We start from the raw sequence: 18,487 nt of genomic DNA, 5'->3' as shown, positions 1-18,487 counted from the left end.
GAGCAACAAGAAGGGCGGCGGTTGAAAGAAAAAAAAAATATTCGCATTGAGGGAAGGCCGACAATGGACCGGCAATTGATGCAATTCATTGAAAATTTTGATGGCAACTGTTTAGACTAAAATTGCATTAAGTCACCAAAGGCTTTTGTTGCCGCGAAGTGGAACTGAATGGTAACCCAAACAATTGCCAATCATTTTCGCTTTCGCGCAATTGCATTCACGAATTCCACGAACGTGCCTATCTAAACAAAAATAAAAGAATACAGAACACAAATCAACCAAAATGTTGTTTTAAATACGCGTCTACGCCGCGTTTAAATAATCTATGGAAATTACGTTTGGTTTGGGCATATATGCACATAAACATGCACATAAACATACACATACACATACACATACAAGTATATACCTTAATAATGATGCCATTTGTTTGGCCATAGAATTTTTGTTGTCGCTGTTTGTGTTGGCAATAAAATTTGGCTTTGCCACATAATTCAAATTGTTAATCGCGTTTAATGGCGGGCATTTATCAATATTTTCTTCATGTTGCTGAATGCAAATTTTTGTCCTCCTGCAAAGCCATAGAATGGGACGGAAAATCGGGGGAAAGAGAAGGAAAGAGAGAACTCAGTACCTCCTAAAGCCACCCCAAAAATGGGGTCTATTAGTCCAATTCAAGTGGCTCCTTCATTTGCGGTCTTAATGTTGAGTTGACAAAGCCAAAACAAAAATGGCGGCTAATATGGCCACAAAATAATATGTGGGTAAACTTTTATTTTAGGGGGTTATTTTGGATATTGTAGATAAAAGATTTGAATTATTTGATAAAACTGTGGGTGTAGCTCTTCATTAGCAAGATATATTCAGGAAGAAGAGGTCAGGAATTTATTAAAATGACTAATTCTGATTTATCACATTAGTCCATTTATCCATTATTCAACTATTCCATTAGTTTAAAAACAGAAAGGTAATTGTCAACACATTAAATTGAAACACATTGGAAAATATTAAATTATGGTGTAAAAAGATGATTTTTCCATCTATATATGACAACGCCATATTCTTTGCCAAGTACATCCCCACTTAGAATGGGGCGGAAATAAAGCGCAGCGGTCATAGCTGCATCTGATTTGGGGATGTCCCGCACTTCTTTCCATATATACGTAAACCGCCCTTAGCTGTGAAGACTGTCCTCCCCCTTGGCCAAAACCCCCCTCCCCAATGTGCTTTTAATGCGCACCATTGTGTCAAGATAAAGGAACGGAAATTAGCACGATAGCAGGAAGTTGGCATCGTCGTTGACGTTGTTCTTGTGCTCCACCTCGACCACTCCACATAAAAACAGCAAGGAATGAAGGCCAAGACGGTGGCGATAATATAAAAAAAGGGGCAGCGGACACAACAACAGAATGAAGGCGTGAACATCCACTGGCATCGGAATTGGAGTCAAAGTCGGACAGCCACAAATAATAAAGCAAACGGAAATGAAATACAATACCCGAGGAATCCCAGAAGAATGGAAATGGTCAACATGGAGATGGCAATCGCGGTTTCATGAAAATTCCTTTAAGCTTGACTTTCACTTTTATGGCAGGAGAAGCTTAAAAAGAATTCTTAAATAATTACTAACTTAAGCGAATGGCCATTTAAATAACATACATATATTTGAAATTGATTAAATAAATGCATTGCTGTGGAAAAGAAAATTAATAACTAGTGATGGTGATTGCATTACGATTTTAGGCATTCTATTTTTAAAAATATATATTTTATATTTTATGCATTTTATTAAACTCATTTGTAAGGTCAGCAAAGTTTCGAAAGCATTCAGATAAGCCTTATCCCCAAACCCAAACCCAATTTAGTACCAACAATTGAAAAAATTAATAAGCCCCAAAGTGCGAAAGAACTTTTCGTTTTTTTTTTAATTGCGGGGATTTGGGAAAGAGGATTTCACTTTTTTTTCTTATCAACCACAGGCAAATTAGGCGCTAACAGAATGAGAAGAAAGGCCAAGAAGAGAGAATGCTGATTGTCGTCTATTCAGATAATGTTTTTTTTTTCGTTTATTATATTTTTTGGGAGCTATGGATGGAAAAAAAAAGTCTCGCACTCACACACAAAGTCAATTAGGCAAAACGTTGCTGGCAACAAAGTGAAAACAATTCGCATTTAAATTTGCGCATTCTTAGAAACTTCGTCGCGAAATGAGGGGGTTGGGGGTGGTGTTTGGGTTGGGTGGGCGGTGTGATTTGGTGGGCGGGGCTGTGTGTAAGTTGGCGTAAAATACGTGCATATTACTGCGCTTATCTAGGAACAAACACGCCCAGGACTCCATTTCCCGGCCTGGACCCACAGATGACGACTGCTCCTTGATGACGATTCCTGTCTCTCTTTTCTCTGCTTTTTGTTAGGGGAATTGAATGGGATTGTTGGTGGTCGTATTGTGTGCATTTGTTTTTATGCGAGCGTTTGTGCCAGTGACAAACCAGCCACATCCACATCCACTTCCACATCCACATCCTCCACCACTTCAAACACTTTGCACCCGCCTAAGCAACACATCCTTCCTTAAACGTTTCTTGCCTGCCAAATGTTGCCATAGCATGCACGCAAAAAAACTAATTATGCCAACTCTTCAATTTTGTTTCTTAAGATTTTAATTAAAGTATGCCTTTCTGAAGTTAAATTTAAATAAATATCATTTACTGACTAAACCTACTTAATATTTAGCACCCTTTCATTTTAAGCACAAGTTTTTAATAGACTGGTTTATGCAAATTTTAAGTCTTCAAACATATTATCAAGAAAAGTACACTTTACATTTAATTGAAACCAGTTTATCTTACTTTATAATTTGTTCCAGTGTATTTGAGATTGTATAGCTCTCGGTTTTGCTGGGTTTGAGTGTGGTTTTATGTATTGTATTGGCCTGGCATAATAGACACATTTAATTTTACTATTATGCCTTTTTGTTGTCATCGCATTCGTATAATAAACCGTTTTCCTTCGTTTTCAAGTTTCTGTTTTGGGGCGGCAGGATTCACATTCCGTTTTGTATGCCATTTTGTCAGTCATTTAAATGATTTTTCACAGAAAGGATACTAAAAATCTGTGTGCTTCTGTTTGTCAAGGAAATTATCTGCGAGCAAGTAGGAAAGTTTAAAATATATATTATCTTTCAATGAAGTAGTCAAACTTCCATTTGATGCTATTAAATACAAATATACGTTGATCACTTGTTAATTGATTAACTTTATTAGTATAATTTAATTTTTTATTTTTTATATAAAAGTAAATTGTATAATCCTTGAAAAGTGATTACATTTCATATAATCGGTCTAAGGTAAATTATAATTTACACGTCTATGCTTTAACTCCGATTGTGTGCGTGCTTTGAAAACCATATTGATATGGAACCCACTCCCACATTCAGACGTATGTGTTTCAACTAGCGAGCATTCAATTAAGAAGTTTAGGCACTTAGCATACATTATCGCATAATAGTTTCAGGCCTGGCTGTGAAAGATTATCACATCCTTCAGGGTTTTGGCCAGCACTGGGACAGACACCTCATCGAAATCCAACTCCGAGCCATTCCATTTTGTGAGTTCCACGAGTAATTGCAATTTGAGGCCGTCTCCAGTTCCCCTTGGCAGTAGAAGATGTGGCGGGAATCGGTTGGAACTGGTCACAACTGTTGATGGGTAAGCGGCCTCATAGAGTTCACTTAGAGTGTGTTTGGGATTGGCTGTTGGGAATACGCGTTCGAATTGATTTAAGCCCCTTTTTAGGGAGCACTTAAAGCTGTCCAGGTGTAAACGCGGTGTCAACTGATTCGGTAGAGTTAAATACATCCTCGCCTCAGCGACCAGGTCCTCTGGAGCAACTATATCCAGGTCAATACTAAAGGTTTCATGATTAAGACGACGTTGTCTAGCCACAAGATGACGACGAAGGAATTGTAGATTATTGCGCTGTGATAGCAGCAGTTGCTGGTCAATAAGATTGATGAGATCCGTGGTCATGTATTCCTCAAAGGTCACCAGGCGACTAACTTGAATATCAACTATTTTTGGGGGCTCTGTACCTTCTCCTTCTACTTCTGTAAATATATCCGCATTTTCATAACTCTGCAACAATTCATTTATCCGAAACAAGAGTGAGCGGTAGATGGGATCTCTAAGATTGGACGTAGCGGAGCCCAACATAGTAGGTTGATTTATGCCATGTCCATTGACAGCCAGGCTTAATTGGCGACATATGTGAAGGTAGTTATTACCTATTATACCACCCGCTATAGATAAATCATCCATAGAATGGTTATTAAGTTTAACAGCCATTTCAATTTGCTCCTTTAAGTTGTCTATTGTCAAGTCAAGAATGCCTTTGACGGCTTCGATATTCAAGGATGTGCCTTTGTATGGAACACCACCGGTGGTCAACAGCGGCGGATCTATAAGATCCATAGATCTTTGGCCTGTGGCCAAATCTTCCATAGTCAAAGCAGCCACAAACTGATGCAGATTGTACACATATAATTTCGAGTTATGAAAATGGGATCCCAGTGACATCTGATTTAGGTAGTTGACTTCATCGAAGGATCCTCGAAATGCTACCAAGCGATCACCATCTACAATAATGGGCTGATTGGACTTTTCCTTTCCTTCCTCAATGGAAATAATTAAACGATTTATCAGACTGTTCCAGTGAGAGTTGACTTCCAAGTCCAGGCTGAGATAAGCCACTTTTCGTTCATTATCAATGATCAGGGGATCGGTTGGAATAGGTTCTTCCGTCCAAGATTGCTTGGGGTTTCGATACCCCAATAGGATATCCATCCATCTTCGCTTTGGTGTCACCAACCTAATGGGGGTTAATTGGTTCCACGTGATTTCCTGGGCCGCCAGGATCACCTCCTTTTCCAAATAGAGCTGTGGAAGCACCTCAAACATAACTGGCATCCGAAGGTCCTTGGTGTCCTGCCTTTCTTCCACTGCCATCTGCAGAGCGTTTACAAAGAGCAGAGGATGAAAGTGTATCCTGGCATAGCACGCATTTCGCTGGAAGGATGACCAATCCATAGCCATGGTCAAAAAACGATAGATTCCCAACAAATTCTGGGGCATTTCATCATCGAGCTGATTAAAAATGGCAAATGGACCTGGAATTCGATTCTGAAGCACCCGCTCTTGAAAGTCTTTTATATATCTCCAGGTGCCCTGTAAGGGAAAATTATTATTATATTTTTTCTATATTATTATTAGTATTATAGTATAAACATATTTTTATTAATTGAAACCTACTTCGTTATAGCTTCTAGGATCGTCGTTAAATTGGCTCCCCATTGTTATGAGTTCCTCATGAAGCAAAGGTTTGTGAACTTGAATGAGCAAATTCAGGAGGAAATGCTGACGATTAAAATCCACTTCAACATTTGGCAAACCAAAATGCCTCCCAAAGGGGGTCATCTTCCAAGGACTGCCAAAACTTTCTGTTCCATCTTGAAGAACGAGCAAACAAAGACACACAAACGTTAATCTTAACATTTTGACGCAGACTGATCGGTGACATGAACTGACTTCTGCATATATTCGCAAATGCAATTGCCTTGTTTTCATACCCTTACAGTGTGTATATCGTTTTTAGTCAGAAGTTTGCAAAGCAGTGAAGAGACATTTGGGCCCATATAAAATATACATATATGTTCTTGATCAGTCTAACCATTCAAATGCTATTTGCATATGAATGGTTGGGTAAAAGGGAACTCTCGTTATTAATTTAAAATATTAGAAAAGATATCATAGTTCAGTAGTTTCTGATAATATATTCGGTACACGGCAGCTTTATTAAACTTATAACTTTTGCAAGGGTATTTAAGCTTCGGCTTGCCGAGTCTAGCTTCCTTTCTTTTTTTTGTTTTCAGTCAAGACACACTGAACTTGGTTATCTCTGCGGCTGATTGTGAGCAGAGCTTGAGAGACAGTGAGTATTCCAAATTATTCATGGTGTTCAATAGCCTATTTTTGGTCAGACGTAAAATGTAATATAAGTACAAGTAATCATCAAATTTTAATTTTAAATCGCCTTTTATTCATATTACATCAAACATAGCAATTCCAAGAAGTATGAACAAATTAAGTATCCGTCAGCTGAAGACACTGACTATCGGGTGAGTAAATACACTTTTATCCATTCACATTCAATTCCAGACGGTATTAAATTTTGGAACAATGTAAAGGATGGTATATGAAAATCAATTCTAATAAGATATCCTTTTTGAAACCGACTATAAACACTTTTCCAGGTACAGTAAAACAAATTCGTTTTTATTGGCTCAACAAGAAACATTATGAAATAAATGAAGCCCAAAGACCCAGTACAAAACATTGCTCATATACATAAGACACATAAGAACTATGTATGATTAAAGAATGAGATTGCTATTTAAGTCTTTGTCGTTAAGCCAACATCGCGTGCTTCTTGGAAATCGAATTTATTATTCATATAGAACATGAATTTAAACAAGGCGAAGCCTAGTGCTTAACTTTCGCGGTATTTGGAATAACTTCGTCGAATGTTTCTTCTGCGATCTTTTCTTTGGCACTTTCTGGGATGAGATGATGGTTGGCGATGCTTCGATGGGATCGGATTGACTCGTTGGAATTATTTTTGGTCTCCTTATACTTAAAGTACGGACTAATTAAACTTATAGGTGTACTGATATCTAAGGGGGGAGGTTTCCCGGAATGTTTCGGTGTCGGAGCCATCATCCTCATCCCCCGATGAGGGCGGCGTCTCCAGCATGGGCATCGAGAGGTCCAGATAGGCATCGTTGGGATTGCTACTAGCCTGCTGCAGGATCCCATCGAAGCTCTCCACCAGCTCCGCGAACGTGGGTCGTGCACAGGACTCAAAGTGCCAGCACTGTCGCATTACCACGTAGATGTTCAGTGAGCACTTGGACGGCTTCTCCATGCGCTGACCCGTAATCAGGTAGCTGTAGAGCTCCTCGGCGGACAGTATGTGTGGGTATGGCTGATCGCCATAGGTCATGATCTCCCACAACAGAACACCATAGCTCCAGACGTCGCTCTGCGAGTCGTACTTCTTCTCCTGCAGCGACTCCGGCGCCATCCACTTGATGGGCAAGCGCCCGTTGGTGTTCTTCCGGTAATACTCCGTATCTTGGATATCCCTTGCCAGTCCAAAGTCGGCGATCTTCATAACGTAGCCATCGCTTACAAGGACATTACGGGCAGCCAGATCGCGATGAATGCACTGGAAGAATAAGGTATTATAAGTATCTTTGAAAAATATTATACATTCGCAGATGGACTTACCCGTCTTGAAGCGAGGTACTCCATTCCTCGAGCGATTTGGAACGCGAACTTGGTGAGCTCCTTTTCGCCAAGTTGTTGAGTGCAAATCAGTGGCTTGTCATCCAGATAGCCATCGCTGTCACTCCGTCGCTGTGGAGCACCCGGTCGATTCTGCTTGAGGAAATCCTTGAGGTTGCCATGTGGCGCATACTCCACGATCACCCACAGAGGACCGCCCTGGCTGCAGCAGCCCAGGAGATTGATGATGTTTATGTGCTTGCCAATCATTTTCATCACCTCCATTTCACGCACCAGACTGGCCATGTCCGTATCCGTGTGCTCCTCCTTGACCATCTTGACGGCCACAATGGTTTCGGCCAGTTGTGGACTCCTTGGCAGACCCTCCGCTTCCGCCATTACTACGCGTCCAAAGGCACCCTCGCCCAGGATGGAGCCCAAGCTGAGCTGATGCCTTGGAATCTCCCAGTTGGAGTCCAGCGGGAACTCATACTCATTGAAGCCCTGGGCAGGATCAGTACCGCCTGTTCCCGTTGTGGAAACGGTCGTTCGCTGCTTCTCGATCCTTATCACTGGCATCTGAAGATCGCCGGAGCTGCAGCCACTGCCTTCCTCTCCGCCCGGTCGGTATATGATCACCTTCTTGGTCCACTGATGAACCGTTTCGATGCGCAGCTTCAGCAGCTTCTCCCTCCGCAGTCGACGCAGCATGAACGTTATGAAGGCACTGCCAAAAAGGAACAGAGCCACTATGGTAATGGCGGCCAAGGTAAATCCAAGCGGATGGGCGTGCAGCAGGGCATAGATCTCCAAAGGTGGCAGTGGACTCACTACCCTCAGGTACACACTGGAGTTGCTCCTTCCCAGGCCGCTTGAGGCCAAACAGGTGTACCAACCCTCCTGGTCAAAGGTCACATTTTGAAGCGTTAGAACCACTGAGTCGTTCGTCACGGTAAAGTTAAGACTTTGGATCTGCACAGACTGAAGACCGTCCAGGGTGGCATTCTTGAGGACAACCCGTTTCCAGCTGACCGTGGGATGCAGATCAGAGTAGACGGTGCACTTCATCACCACGGTGCCATTGACTTTCACCGTCTGATTTTGCGGCACCACAATGATTGGCGCGGATCTCGTGCGATCGTTGATTAGGACGCTGAATTCAAACTGGTTGCAGCCCCACTCGTTGCACACCTTACAGTTGTACATGCCCGAGTCCTCGCTGGTGGCCTCCACGAAACGGAGGTTCCAGTTCTTTTGCACATAGGAGCCCAGTGCACGGTTTAGCGGCTTCCTGTCCTTCGTCCAGGTAATGTTCGCTTTCCCATACACTGGGCAGGCAAGATTGACGGTGTTTCCCGATAATGAGTGCTGCAATTTATTCAACTCTTTTTTCCACTCAGGTGGACCCACACCACCGGATGACTCGGCTCCTGGACTTTCCACGTCCTCATCGGTGTCCTCTCCTGCAGTGGCTGCCGTGGGCATTGGGCTGGCCATTGTGGTGCTAGTAGTGGTGGTGCGAACCGTGGTGGTGTCCAAAGGACTGTACAGATCCAGATAGGCGGCGGCCACAGTGCGTCCGACCTGGTTCTCGGCTATGCATATGTACCATCCGCCATCCTCCATTTCGACATTTCCCAGACGCAGTACCTGTGGCTCATCCATTCGGGTAATCAGTTTGGTAACGTCCACCGGTAGCTGGGACTGCTCTCTTAATCGCTGCAACAGGTCATCGATGTTGTCCTCATACCCCTTGTGCAGCCACGTTATCTTCGGCTCCAGGGCAGAGTCCTCCAGGAGGCACTCAATGCCTACATTGTCCCCAAGGGCAATGCTGGCATTGCGGGGATATCCCGGCTTCAGCATGGGCACTGTGTGACTTCTGCTAATCACCTCCAGTTGGGTGGGATTACTCCTTTGGCAGTCCTGTTCCACGCACAGCTCACAGTGATAGCTTCCAGCATCCTCCGGCTGCAGTTGCCCCACTGTCAGCGACCATCTTTTCAGCTTAATCCGCCCACGTCCGCCAAGGATTTGAGTGTCATTGTGCAGCCAGGATATATTGATACCCTTTGCATCCGGATCCGTGGGACTGCAGCTCAACTGGAAGAGACCACCGGCGGTTCGTTGGACGGTTTTGGGTAGTGGTTGCAGCAACTTTAGGGAGCGACTATCATTCAGGGGCTGGAAAAAGAGATCCGACTCCGGGACTGGACGTGCATCTTCCAACTTGACAAAGCTGGCGATGTCATTGCCAACTGGCTCCTTATGGCCCACAACCAAGGAAATATTGTACCATCTGTTCTGACCATCCAGGCAGCCGTAGTTCCCTGAATTTCCGGACTGTGCTCGTTCAAGTCGCAGAAGGGTAGCCTTCAGTTGGAACTTGTCCTCATAGAACCACTTGGCCATGGGTCGGATGCACTGCAGCGTAATGTCCATGTCGGAGAGGAGGTGCCGCTGGCGGTTACTGTTTTCCACAGTAACATCGATGAAGCAACGATGATGGCCATAATCGCATCCCAAGTCCGCAGAGGCAGAGACGATCGCAATGATCATCACCAGCGTGATCTGCACTTTTGCCATGGTTCAAGTGGATTCTCTTGAGTTCAACAGCCAGCAAGATCTCGTATCTGGATGGGCACGATCGTGTGCATATGGATTACAGTTGCGGTCGAAATAATATCACTTCCTGTGGGTATCTTCATTCGAATCCAGCTAAAGGAAAGAGATGAATTCAGAAATTAAGTTATTAATTCTTAAAAAATATAACTCTTTAACAATTGATCTAACACTTGTAATACGTTTTTTTGCATTTAATTAAAATTAAGAAGTGATCATTATAAGTATTACAAGCAATTTCCCAATTGAATAAGGAGTATCTGTTATACTATTGTTTTGACCGCAGCTGTTTAAGTGGATCAATAAATATTGCCAAATCTCCGTCTCACTTTTGGCCTCTCCCTCAATTCCCGCTCCGTGTCATTTTATTTATTTATTATTATTGTTTAATATTTTATTGCCAACACGGCGCACAGCCAAGTCAAGTCAGTCCGCACCAATATGCAAAAATCCAAAGGAGAAGCCGTTGAAAAAAAGCGAAGACTGTGTGCCCTGCCTCCGTAATGAGCTCGACGACGTGGTCGAAGCCACCGAATTGCCGGACACACTCGTCGCCACCCACTACCAAAGGGGATCTCCATTATAACTTGTCTATATTCGACGTTCGCCAAATGCTTTTGTTGCTGCGGCCAGCGCTACTCGATTTCCATTCAGCAAAATGCCAAGCAGTTAGAAAATCACTAAGCTATTTGTGGAAATCAGTTGCTACAGTGGTAAGACACTTTTCAGTTATTCCCAAGTACATGCACTCGCTTAGCAAACAGACAAGGTGCTAGAGAATTGCAACAGCAAATAGAGAAATACCCAAATGATTCGCCACAATCTGAAATAGCAACTAATTGACTTTGAGCTTCTCTGTGAAATATGAGCCCTGCTTTTGCTCATTTCAAAAGTTCATTTATATCAAAGTTAATGTTTAGTGACTGCTCAAAAATCTAAAACTAACTCACATTGCTCAAAAATCTCAAAGTAAACATATAAACTTCCATTACAAGTATTTGTCAATAAATTATTTATATAATCACAAAGAAAGGGTGTTGAATACTATGTATTTCGTCTACTTGTGGTCGCAAAATATTTGCTAAATAAAAATATACATTTTTTTATTTCAATGATTAATAATGAACGTTTAGGGTAAATCCCCAGAATTTTTAGCAAATTCCAAATATGAAACTAAGTTTAGCGAAATGTAGATCATGTTATTTCAGGCATTTTCATACATGTGTATATGCATATAGTTGGTAAATATAATAAAAAAATATTTTATGATATCAGTAGAATCGATTGACCACTGTGCCGTTTAATGAAATGTATTTTATTGTTTGTAAGGCTTGCGACAACCGTTGCGATTGTCATTGTTGTTGTTAATATGGTGCTAGTGTTGCCAGTAATTGTTGTTGTTGTTTTAGCCGATATTGCCGCTAGCCATTTGACTTCAGGCCCGATTTATGTATGTATGCACACGCGTCGCAGGTTTTAATTTATTCAATTCCTTTTTTTTCTCATTTGTGGCCAAATACGATTCGATCGCTGTATTTGAAGTATGTATTATTGCGTTTCTTATTTTATTATTTTTTCTCAGTTCGTCATTCATTCAATATTATTCGATTTCAAGCCAGCGCGCACATGGCCAAAACCATTTAGCTCACACCTTTTTATCTTGTGAATTATTATCGAGCGCATAAATCTAATGCATGACCACCGATTTGATATTTCAACTTGGTCAATCAGCTATTTCGAGAATAGAATAAGTTCTTTATTTGGAACCCTAGTTATTAATTTTCTGGTTGCGAACATTAATTAAAGGTAAAAGGAATGTTTGTATCACGAGATAAATTATTCATTAAACAATTGGCAACACTTCAAATTTATTTATTTATTTTATTCATTGACTTTTATTATTAAGTTACCGAGTTATATTATGTATCTTGTTTCTTTGTCTCACTTAAAATCGTATTCTCAACATTTGGTTATTTTGCAGACTTTTTGTTTTTATTTATCCGCACTTGACAAGATGTGTATTTATTTTACTGCTGGAACCATTCACTCTTAAATTATTTGTTGCTTTATTTTGGCTTTACTGCTGCTTGTCAGTCCCAATGGGAATACAATTCTTTTGCGCCATGCCACAACCCCAAAATCTTTGACCAAAAAATCACGTTCTTTGTCTCTTATTTTCGAGGAGCTGGGGAAAGGCAAATGAGATCGCAAAAAACATTGTCACTATGTTTACTCGGCTGTCAATCGCCCCTTTGGGGCTTGGATAAAAATCTGAAGACTCGGGAAGGGGAATGGGCCAGAGGAAGGCGCCTTGCATTTCCGCTTCGTTGCCAACTTTTATTTCCATTTGCCAAGCAAATATGAGAAATATGGAAAATATATGGAGGGTGTGGGGTGACCACTTCCGTTGCACTAACCGTAATCCGTAAAGTTTGTGGATGGAATCGAGCGGAGCCAACCGATTGGCTTGAATGTGCGCAAACAACTGAAAGTAACGATCGAAACGGAAGAAACTTTTACGAGGTACAATCCGAACGTGACCGATCGAAGCGAACGGAACCGAACCGATCCGAAACGAGTGGGTATCGTATCTGCGGTACCCTGTGATAGTGTTCGCTAGGATCCTGGGGACAGGGTCTTCGGATCGGATGGGATCGTATGGGCTATGGCTACCTGATCGAGGTGGTCGTCTCCCTCCCGCATGTTGCAATTGTTTTCGCTGGTAGTTTTCCTGAGCGGTTTCCTTTCTTTTTTATTGTTGCTGCTGCTGCTGCTGCTGCTGGTGGGTTCTTGTTGGTTTTATTCTAAGCATGTTTGCGGTGGCTTCGACTCGTTGAAATTCTTTATTATCTGGCCTTCGGGTTCCCTCGCTGTTTGTGTTTGCTCGGCGGCTTAATTTATGCAAAAGAAAAATGTGTCCATTGTCTTAGTGGTATGCAGTACGTGCGCATGCGCGGTAATCGCATATCAATAAGAAAATATCCGTTACGTGACTGATATCCAAAAATCTCAGTTGCTCACTTGCTCAGTTACTCCCTTGCTGCATGTGGCAGCAGCAGCTATGTATGCTTGTAGCTCCCGCATAGGCCAAAATCCTGATCCAGATGCCGCGCACGTAGTCTACCCAAAAATAGTTAAATGCATTTTCGATGCACTTGTTCGGTGCTATGGGAACAAATGCGAAACAGTTGGAAAACACGGGAGGGTTGGACTTACCGTCCCAACTAGCTACCAAGAACTAGGCAGAGCTAAAGACTATTTCCGGTGAATTAATAACCAATTCACCTGATGTCTTCATTTGGGCGGTGCCTCCTAACAGCGCTCATGTTTACCGAGGTCAGCATGCATAGTTAGTTCTTATTAGTTCTTAAATTTAAACATCTCTTTCTGTTTTTCGTATACAATATAATTGAAATACAACATACTTTCAATTTAACATTCCGCGGTGGTTTATGGATTTATACAAACTAATCATGAAAACAAATTCCCTTTTCTTATTTTTCAACAAAAATTATTATGGTGTATGTACTATCTAAGGCGTCTGTGTCTTTTAACAAAATATTGCCAATGTACAAATATGCAAAATACAATTTAAAATAATTATAATGCTAAGCTTATAAGTCTTTGTCTTTAAGCCAAGGTCGCACGCTTGGCCACAAACTCCCTGGAAGTCTTCTCCTTGTTGGTAAAGCGAGCATATCTACCAAGAAATATTAAACAAGGTAAAGTAAAGGAAAACAAAGAAGACAAGTTACATACGTTTTGTGATATTTGGCCACATCGGAGGCGCTGAGCGAAGGACGTGTGGTTTGGAACGACTCAACCAGGTGCTTCTGCTTCAACGAGATTTTCTTTGGCAGTTTCTGGGAAAGCAATAAGAAATCAATGTTATTTTATACCGTCGCCAGAAACTGAGTACTACGTGACTAATCCGTGTTGCCGGAAGTAGCATGGATTTCAATTTGATTTAAAAGACAAACACGTAAACGAATCAAAAGTATTTGAATCTTAAATGTAAGATACATTTTGAACCAGGATGGGATTATTCAAAACAAGAAAGAAACATAGCCCATAAAATAGATCGTTTCCGGTGAAAGGAATTCCCAGCTCACCTCATGTCCAAATTGAGCCAGCGCCTCCTTGACCGCCGCCATGTTCGCCGATGTCAGGATGCTCTGGATATCGGCGCCAGTGTAATTTGGAGTTTTTCCCGCAAACCACTCGAAGTCCACGCAATCATCAAGGCTGAGTGTTGAACTAAGTGCCTCAAATATACGTACTCTGGCCGGAGCATCCGGCAAAGGACACTCCACCAAGCGATCAATGCGACCGGATCGAAGGAGCGCAGGATCCAGCAGCTCCGGCCTAGATGTAGCTGCTATCACGGTAACTCCCTGCAGTCCTTCCACGCCATCCAGTTCGGTGAGCAACTGGTTTACCACACGATCTGTGACCCCCGTGGAATCGTGACCACGTTTCGGCGCCAAGCTGTCGAACTCGTCGAAGAAAAGCACACATGGTCGCGCACTGCGTGCTCGATTGAACAGGTTTCGAACATTTTCCTCACTTTGGCCAATATATTTGGCGAGCAACTCAGGGCCCTTAACAGAAATGATGCGTAGGTTCCACGATGTGGCCAACTGAGAGACCAGGTAGGTCTTACCCGTTCCTGGTGGGCCATATAGCAGTACTCCGGCCTGATTGCGCAGTGGCGACGCGTTAAAAATGGTGGGATACTGTAACAAATGCACAATGATATAATAAACTGTAAAAAACTGTAAAAAAATATTTTGTTTGGAGCTCACCCTTGATGGCCACATAAGGACCTCCTCTAGAACTCCAACAACCGACTCTAGACCAGGCAACTCCTCAACGCGCATTTCATTGTCTTCCGCATCGTTGCCAGTTCTCTGATTGCTCTGAATGCCCTGGAGGCAGTACGAATTCGTGTGCTCCAAGGACTCAATAAGCTGATCGTTGGTCAGCACAGGCTGGGTCTTGCCTGGAAATAAAAGAATTATGCATGAAAACATACAGTTGCATTAGTATGTTACAAACTACTCACTGATGCGATAAGCATAAAAGATTGCACGCTCCACAAACTGCACAAGATCACATTTTCGATAGCCCTCTGTGAGGTTGGAGAACTTAACAAGATCCAGGTCCTTGGACACGCTGATATGGCTGCACAGCTCTCGAAGGATAATCTCTCGATCCGCTCGTTCCAAACTGGGCAGACGAGCAACAGTCTGGAACACATGTCTTCCCCTTGGTGAACTCAGGCGCTTGTTGAGGGTCTGCAACTCGTTGACGGTGGCGATTACCGCAATAGCGTTGTTTGTGGTGTACTGAACAATCAACTGATACACAGTGTCCGCCATGCGATTGTAGTACTCGCCATCCTGACTGGACTGCTCTCCAGCTGAGTGGGCCAGTACATCCAAGTTTTCTAGCACAACAATGGCGGGGGCATGCTGCAAGCAGCTGGTAAAAATGTTGCGAAGATCTTTTTGGATGGACTCCGTCTTGCGGCCTTTGCTTCGCGATCCGTGGAAGAACTCAAAGTGACAATAGTCCGGCTTGCGTGACAACTGGTCCAAAATGCGCTCCACAAGAACGGTTTTACCCGTTCCCGAGGCACCAGCGAGCAGGACATTGCACTGACGCATGACGGAATTGTCAGCGCTTAGGCACAGATTCATGCGCAATTCCTGAACCACTTGATCCACAATCTTATCGTACTCCGGTAACTGGATGAGATCCTGAACACTTAATGGCGACGTCGGAGGCGTCTGCTCCTTAATAATCTCACCAACTGGACGCACCAGATCTGCTGCATAGATCTTGGCCTCCTTCAGGAACTGCGCGTCCACCACGCAATAACGAAAGTGTTCTGGTAGAATCCCGACAGTAACCAGTAAATCGTCCTCCAGCCGCACCACCTCCTCCTGGTTGAAGAGCATCGGCTTATGCTGCGTTCTCTCTATCACAAACCGCTTAAATGCATTCTCCATGATTTTGTAGTGCGTCTTCTTGTTGGCAAATAACTCAATTTTTTCCAAAAAGTTAACTACGGTAGTTTTCGGTCTTAGAACGACTCGTTCCAATTCCTTGATGCCCAGCAATTTCATAAGATTGGCATTAAGTTCGATCGATGGATGAATGGTTTCTGGTAGATCGTCTTCTATATCCTCGTCAACTGTGCGCACTCTCACGTAGTAATCCTTGTCGGCTGCAGTGTGCATGCAATAGAACAGATCCAGATCAAAAAACTCCGGTAGATGATTGCGGTTCACAAAGACATCCGACTCCTGAGACTGCTCTCGCCATAGTCCTCGAATCACACGAAACTCGAAGCTGCGCGAGCTTTCGCGGCGCAGATCCTTCTTAAGACGCTCCATGTGATCCTGCCGCTTGTTCCGCTGAATAGTATTCTTTACATTGGACACAGTGGAGGAATGTGTCAAGGGCGTTGGCTTCTCAGTCAGCTCGTCCTTGACCTGGGCAGTGGTTTTACTCCTGGCGAGTTTCGTGCTCTCCTCTATGACACCATTTGATGTTCCATTGGTCAGTCCCTTGTACAGGTTGGGCGCCACCACGAGTTCCGTGTTGTGATCTATTCTGCCGTAGTTCATGTGCGGCTTCAGACGATCTAGTGAAATGGTTTCCAACTTAATACAAACTATATTTGATAGATGGCCAATATTTACCCACTGTCAGCGCCACTTGCATTGACTTGTTAATCCAAACAATAAGGATTTGCGTTGAGTTTACAATGCGAGTTTGCTCCAGCACACTGCCCGATATCTTTTCAGTGCTAAGCTCCTGCAAAGGCGTGAGTAGCAATAAAAAAAAGGAAAATAATTAATTAGTTAATAAGTTAATTCAATCCAATCAATTCAGCGGGTCAATGGCAATGCCGGCCAAGCAATGGCAGTATAAATAAAGACCAAGCGCACGCCCGCGCCAAATGCTAATCCGATATAAACGGACTTGTCTATTTTTAAGCTGCCCGCTGACCGCTGATTGCTGGCCACGCCGCCAAGCAGGCGAAACCGTCACTCACAATGATCTCCCAGTCCTTGGACGAGACGGGGGTAACGTGGACGCTGCGCAGGTTGACAACGTCAGCGATGAGCGCACACTTGACCAGATCATTCTCGTGCAGACCTACGGCAAGAAAGGGTAAGTGGGTGCGAACTGTACAAGTGTACGAGTGTACGAGGTACGGGGCAGATGGCCGGAGTCCAATATTACGGCATATTGGCAACCGATGCACATCCGGCCGTTAAGTAATGGCTCACCAATCTCCTTCGCTGCTCTGGCATTGATCCCAATCTCGGTGTCTTTGATGCCGCCGCCGCCCTTTTGTGGCGCCCAGGAGGCGTAGTGCGTCCGGCCATTGTACTGCAAGCTCAGGCAGCCCGTGTCCTAATCAGAATGCCACAATGGTTAGCCGGATTAATCGTTGCCGTATCTAATCTGCGTGGAGCGTGAAGCATGGACCTTTGGACACTTACATAGGTCGAGACGACGCCGTAGTACTGATCCGGCAGCAGCACAAAGTTGCTCCTGATGGGCCGATAGACCACCTTAAAAGTGCGTTTGAACATTCTCGACGTGGGCGTGGGCGTGTGCGTGTGCGAATGCGGTTTAAAGCATTTTCGCACTAATCTTCTGCTCTCTGCGGAATTTACTTTTGCTTTATTAGAGATGGGAGCTCGAGCGCCAGCTGAGCCGATACTTGCAACAGGTGAGACAGCTGCTTAGAGATGGCCGCCTCACAACTGTTCCCAGCAGCAAAATACAAAACCTTTAAAATTTAAGTGAGAACAGATTCAAATATTGCAAAAATAAGCGAAAAAATATTTTTTTTTTTTATTTTTTGAATGTTCTGATTAAAATACTGATATTTATAATCGCAAAAACACAGAAAATCTATTTAATCAAATCAAAAATCCAAAATCATCATCCAAAATTGCAAAATATGTGAAAAAATAACTCTTTTTTTTTTTAATTCAGTTTGATTGGAAATTTAATTACGAACTCAACGAGGTATGAAATTCCATATTTGGATATTTATTTTGAATGTTCTGATCAAAATACTGATATTTATATTCGGTACCAATTTTTAAATTTAAGTGAGAACAGATTCTAAAAAGTTTATTAAAATCGATTTAACAGCTCGTAGTTATTGCTAATCTGCATTTAAAAGGAAATTTGCAATCAATCAGTTACGTTTGTAAAAGAAAACACATTTTTGTTTTGGCTAATTTATTGGGTTAATAATATTTTATTTAAAATAGTTCGAGTGTTCAATATAGTCGTGTAAATGTGTACAAAAGATCCGGCATTTAATATTTAATATATCGATTTTCGATCTCTTTCGCTCCTCGTATACCATGCTGGCGTCTTATCAAATTAAATAACACAATATTTAAGAACTAACAATGCAGAGCGTGCTAATCGTGTGTTTGCATTAAAAAACTGCAAACTTATCTTCACTTGCGCTATTTCCTTATTTT

General features: G+C 42.7%; 3 protein-coding genes across 3 annotated transcripts; all 3 read right to left on the bottom strand.

The window, feature by feature from the left end:
* Positions 1–3,237: 3,237 nt before the first annotated feature.
* Positions 3,238–5,555, bottom strand: LOC6534079 (fat-body protein 1). The gene is made up of 2 exons (XM_002094729.3): positions 5,307–5,555; positions 3,238–5,222 (listed from the first exon to the last, which is right to left on the bottom strand). The coding sequence occupies exons 1-2, from the start codon at positions 5,547–5,549 to the stop codon at positions 3,510–3,512; spliced, it is 1,956 nt and encodes a 651-aa protein (XP_002094765.2). The 5' UTR covers positions 5,550–5,555; the 3' UTR covers positions 3,238–3,509.
* A 753-nt stretch (positions 5,556–6,308) lies between these two features.
* LOC6534078 (fibroblast growth factor receptor homolog 2) lies at positions 6,309–13,254 on the bottom strand. The gene is made up of 3 exons (XM_002094728.3): positions 12,380–13,254; positions 7,344–10,058; positions 6,309–7,281 (listed from the first exon to the last, which is right to left on the bottom strand). Exons 2-3 carry the CDS (start codon positions 9,924–9,926, stop codon positions 6,700–6,702), a joined length of 3,165 nt encoding a protein of 1,054 aa, XP_002094764.1. The 5' UTR covers positions 9,927–10,058; positions 12,380–13,254; the 3' UTR covers positions 6,309–6,699.
* Positions 13,255–13,346: 92 nt separating this feature from the next.
* On the bottom strand, positions 13,347–17,680 carry LOC6534077 (peroxisome biogenesis protein 1). Its single transcript, XM_002094727.4, has 9 exons — positions 17,483–17,680; positions 17,267–17,393; positions 17,029–17,132; positions 16,673–16,787; positions 15,028–16,614; positions 14,768–14,964; positions 14,075–14,698; positions 13,722–13,825; positions 13,347–13,662 (listed from the first exon to the last, which is right to left on the bottom strand). The coding sequence occupies exons 1-9, from the start codon at positions 17,573–17,575 to the stop codon at positions 13,593–13,595; spliced, it is 3,021 nt and encodes a 1,006-aa protein (XP_002094763.1). The 5' UTR covers positions 17,576–17,680; the 3' UTR covers positions 13,347–13,592.
* Between the last annotated feature and the right edge of the window lie 807 nt (positions 17,681–18,487).

The sequence above is a fragment of the Drosophila yakuba genome, chromosome 3L, assembly GCF_016746365.2.
Source record: "Drosophila yakuba strain Tai18E2 chromosome 3L, Prin_Dyak_Tai18E2_2.1, whole genome shotgun sequence".
NCBI classification, from domain to species: domain Eukaryota; kingdom Metazoa; phylum Arthropoda; class Insecta; order Diptera; family Drosophilidae; genus Drosophila; species Drosophila yakuba.
This window is presented reverse-complemented; position numbering and strand designations above follow the sequence as displayed.

What these genes read in the sequence shown, in the direction of transcription:
- LOC6534079 (XM_002094729.3), bottom strand. Translation starts at nt 5,549, where the DNA reads ATGTTAAGATTAACGTTTGTGTGTCTTTGTTTGCTCGTTCTTCAAGAT. An exon ending in ATCCTAGAAGCTATAACGAA is followed by an intron (nt 5,223 to 5,306) that starts GTAGGTTTCAAT and finishes TTTCCCTTACAG; the next exon opens with GGCACCTGGAGATATATAAA.
- LOC6534077 (XM_002094727.4), bottom strand. Translation starts at nt 17,575, where the DNA reads ATGTTCAAACGCACTTTTAAGGTGGTCTATCGGCCCATCAGGAGCAAC. An exon ending in ACGGCGTCGTCTCGACCTAT is followed by an intron (nt 17,394 to 17,482) that starts GTAAGTGTCCAA and finishes CATTCTGATTAG; the next exon opens with GACACGGGCTGCCTGAGCTT. An exon ending in GTGGCCAAATATCACAAAAC is followed by an intron (nt 13,663 to 13,721) that starts GTATGTAACTTG and finishes ATTTCTTGGTAG; the next exon opens with ATATGCTCGCTTTACCAACA.
- LOC6534078 (XM_002094728.3), bottom strand. Translation starts at nt 9,926, where the DNA reads ATGGCAAAAGTGCAGATCACGCTGGTGATGATCATTGCGATCGTCTCT. An exon ending in AGTACCTCGCTTCAAGACGG is followed by an intron (nt 7,282 to 7,343) that starts GTAAGTCCATCT and finishes TTATTCTTCCAG; the next exon opens with TGCATTCATCGCGATCTGGC.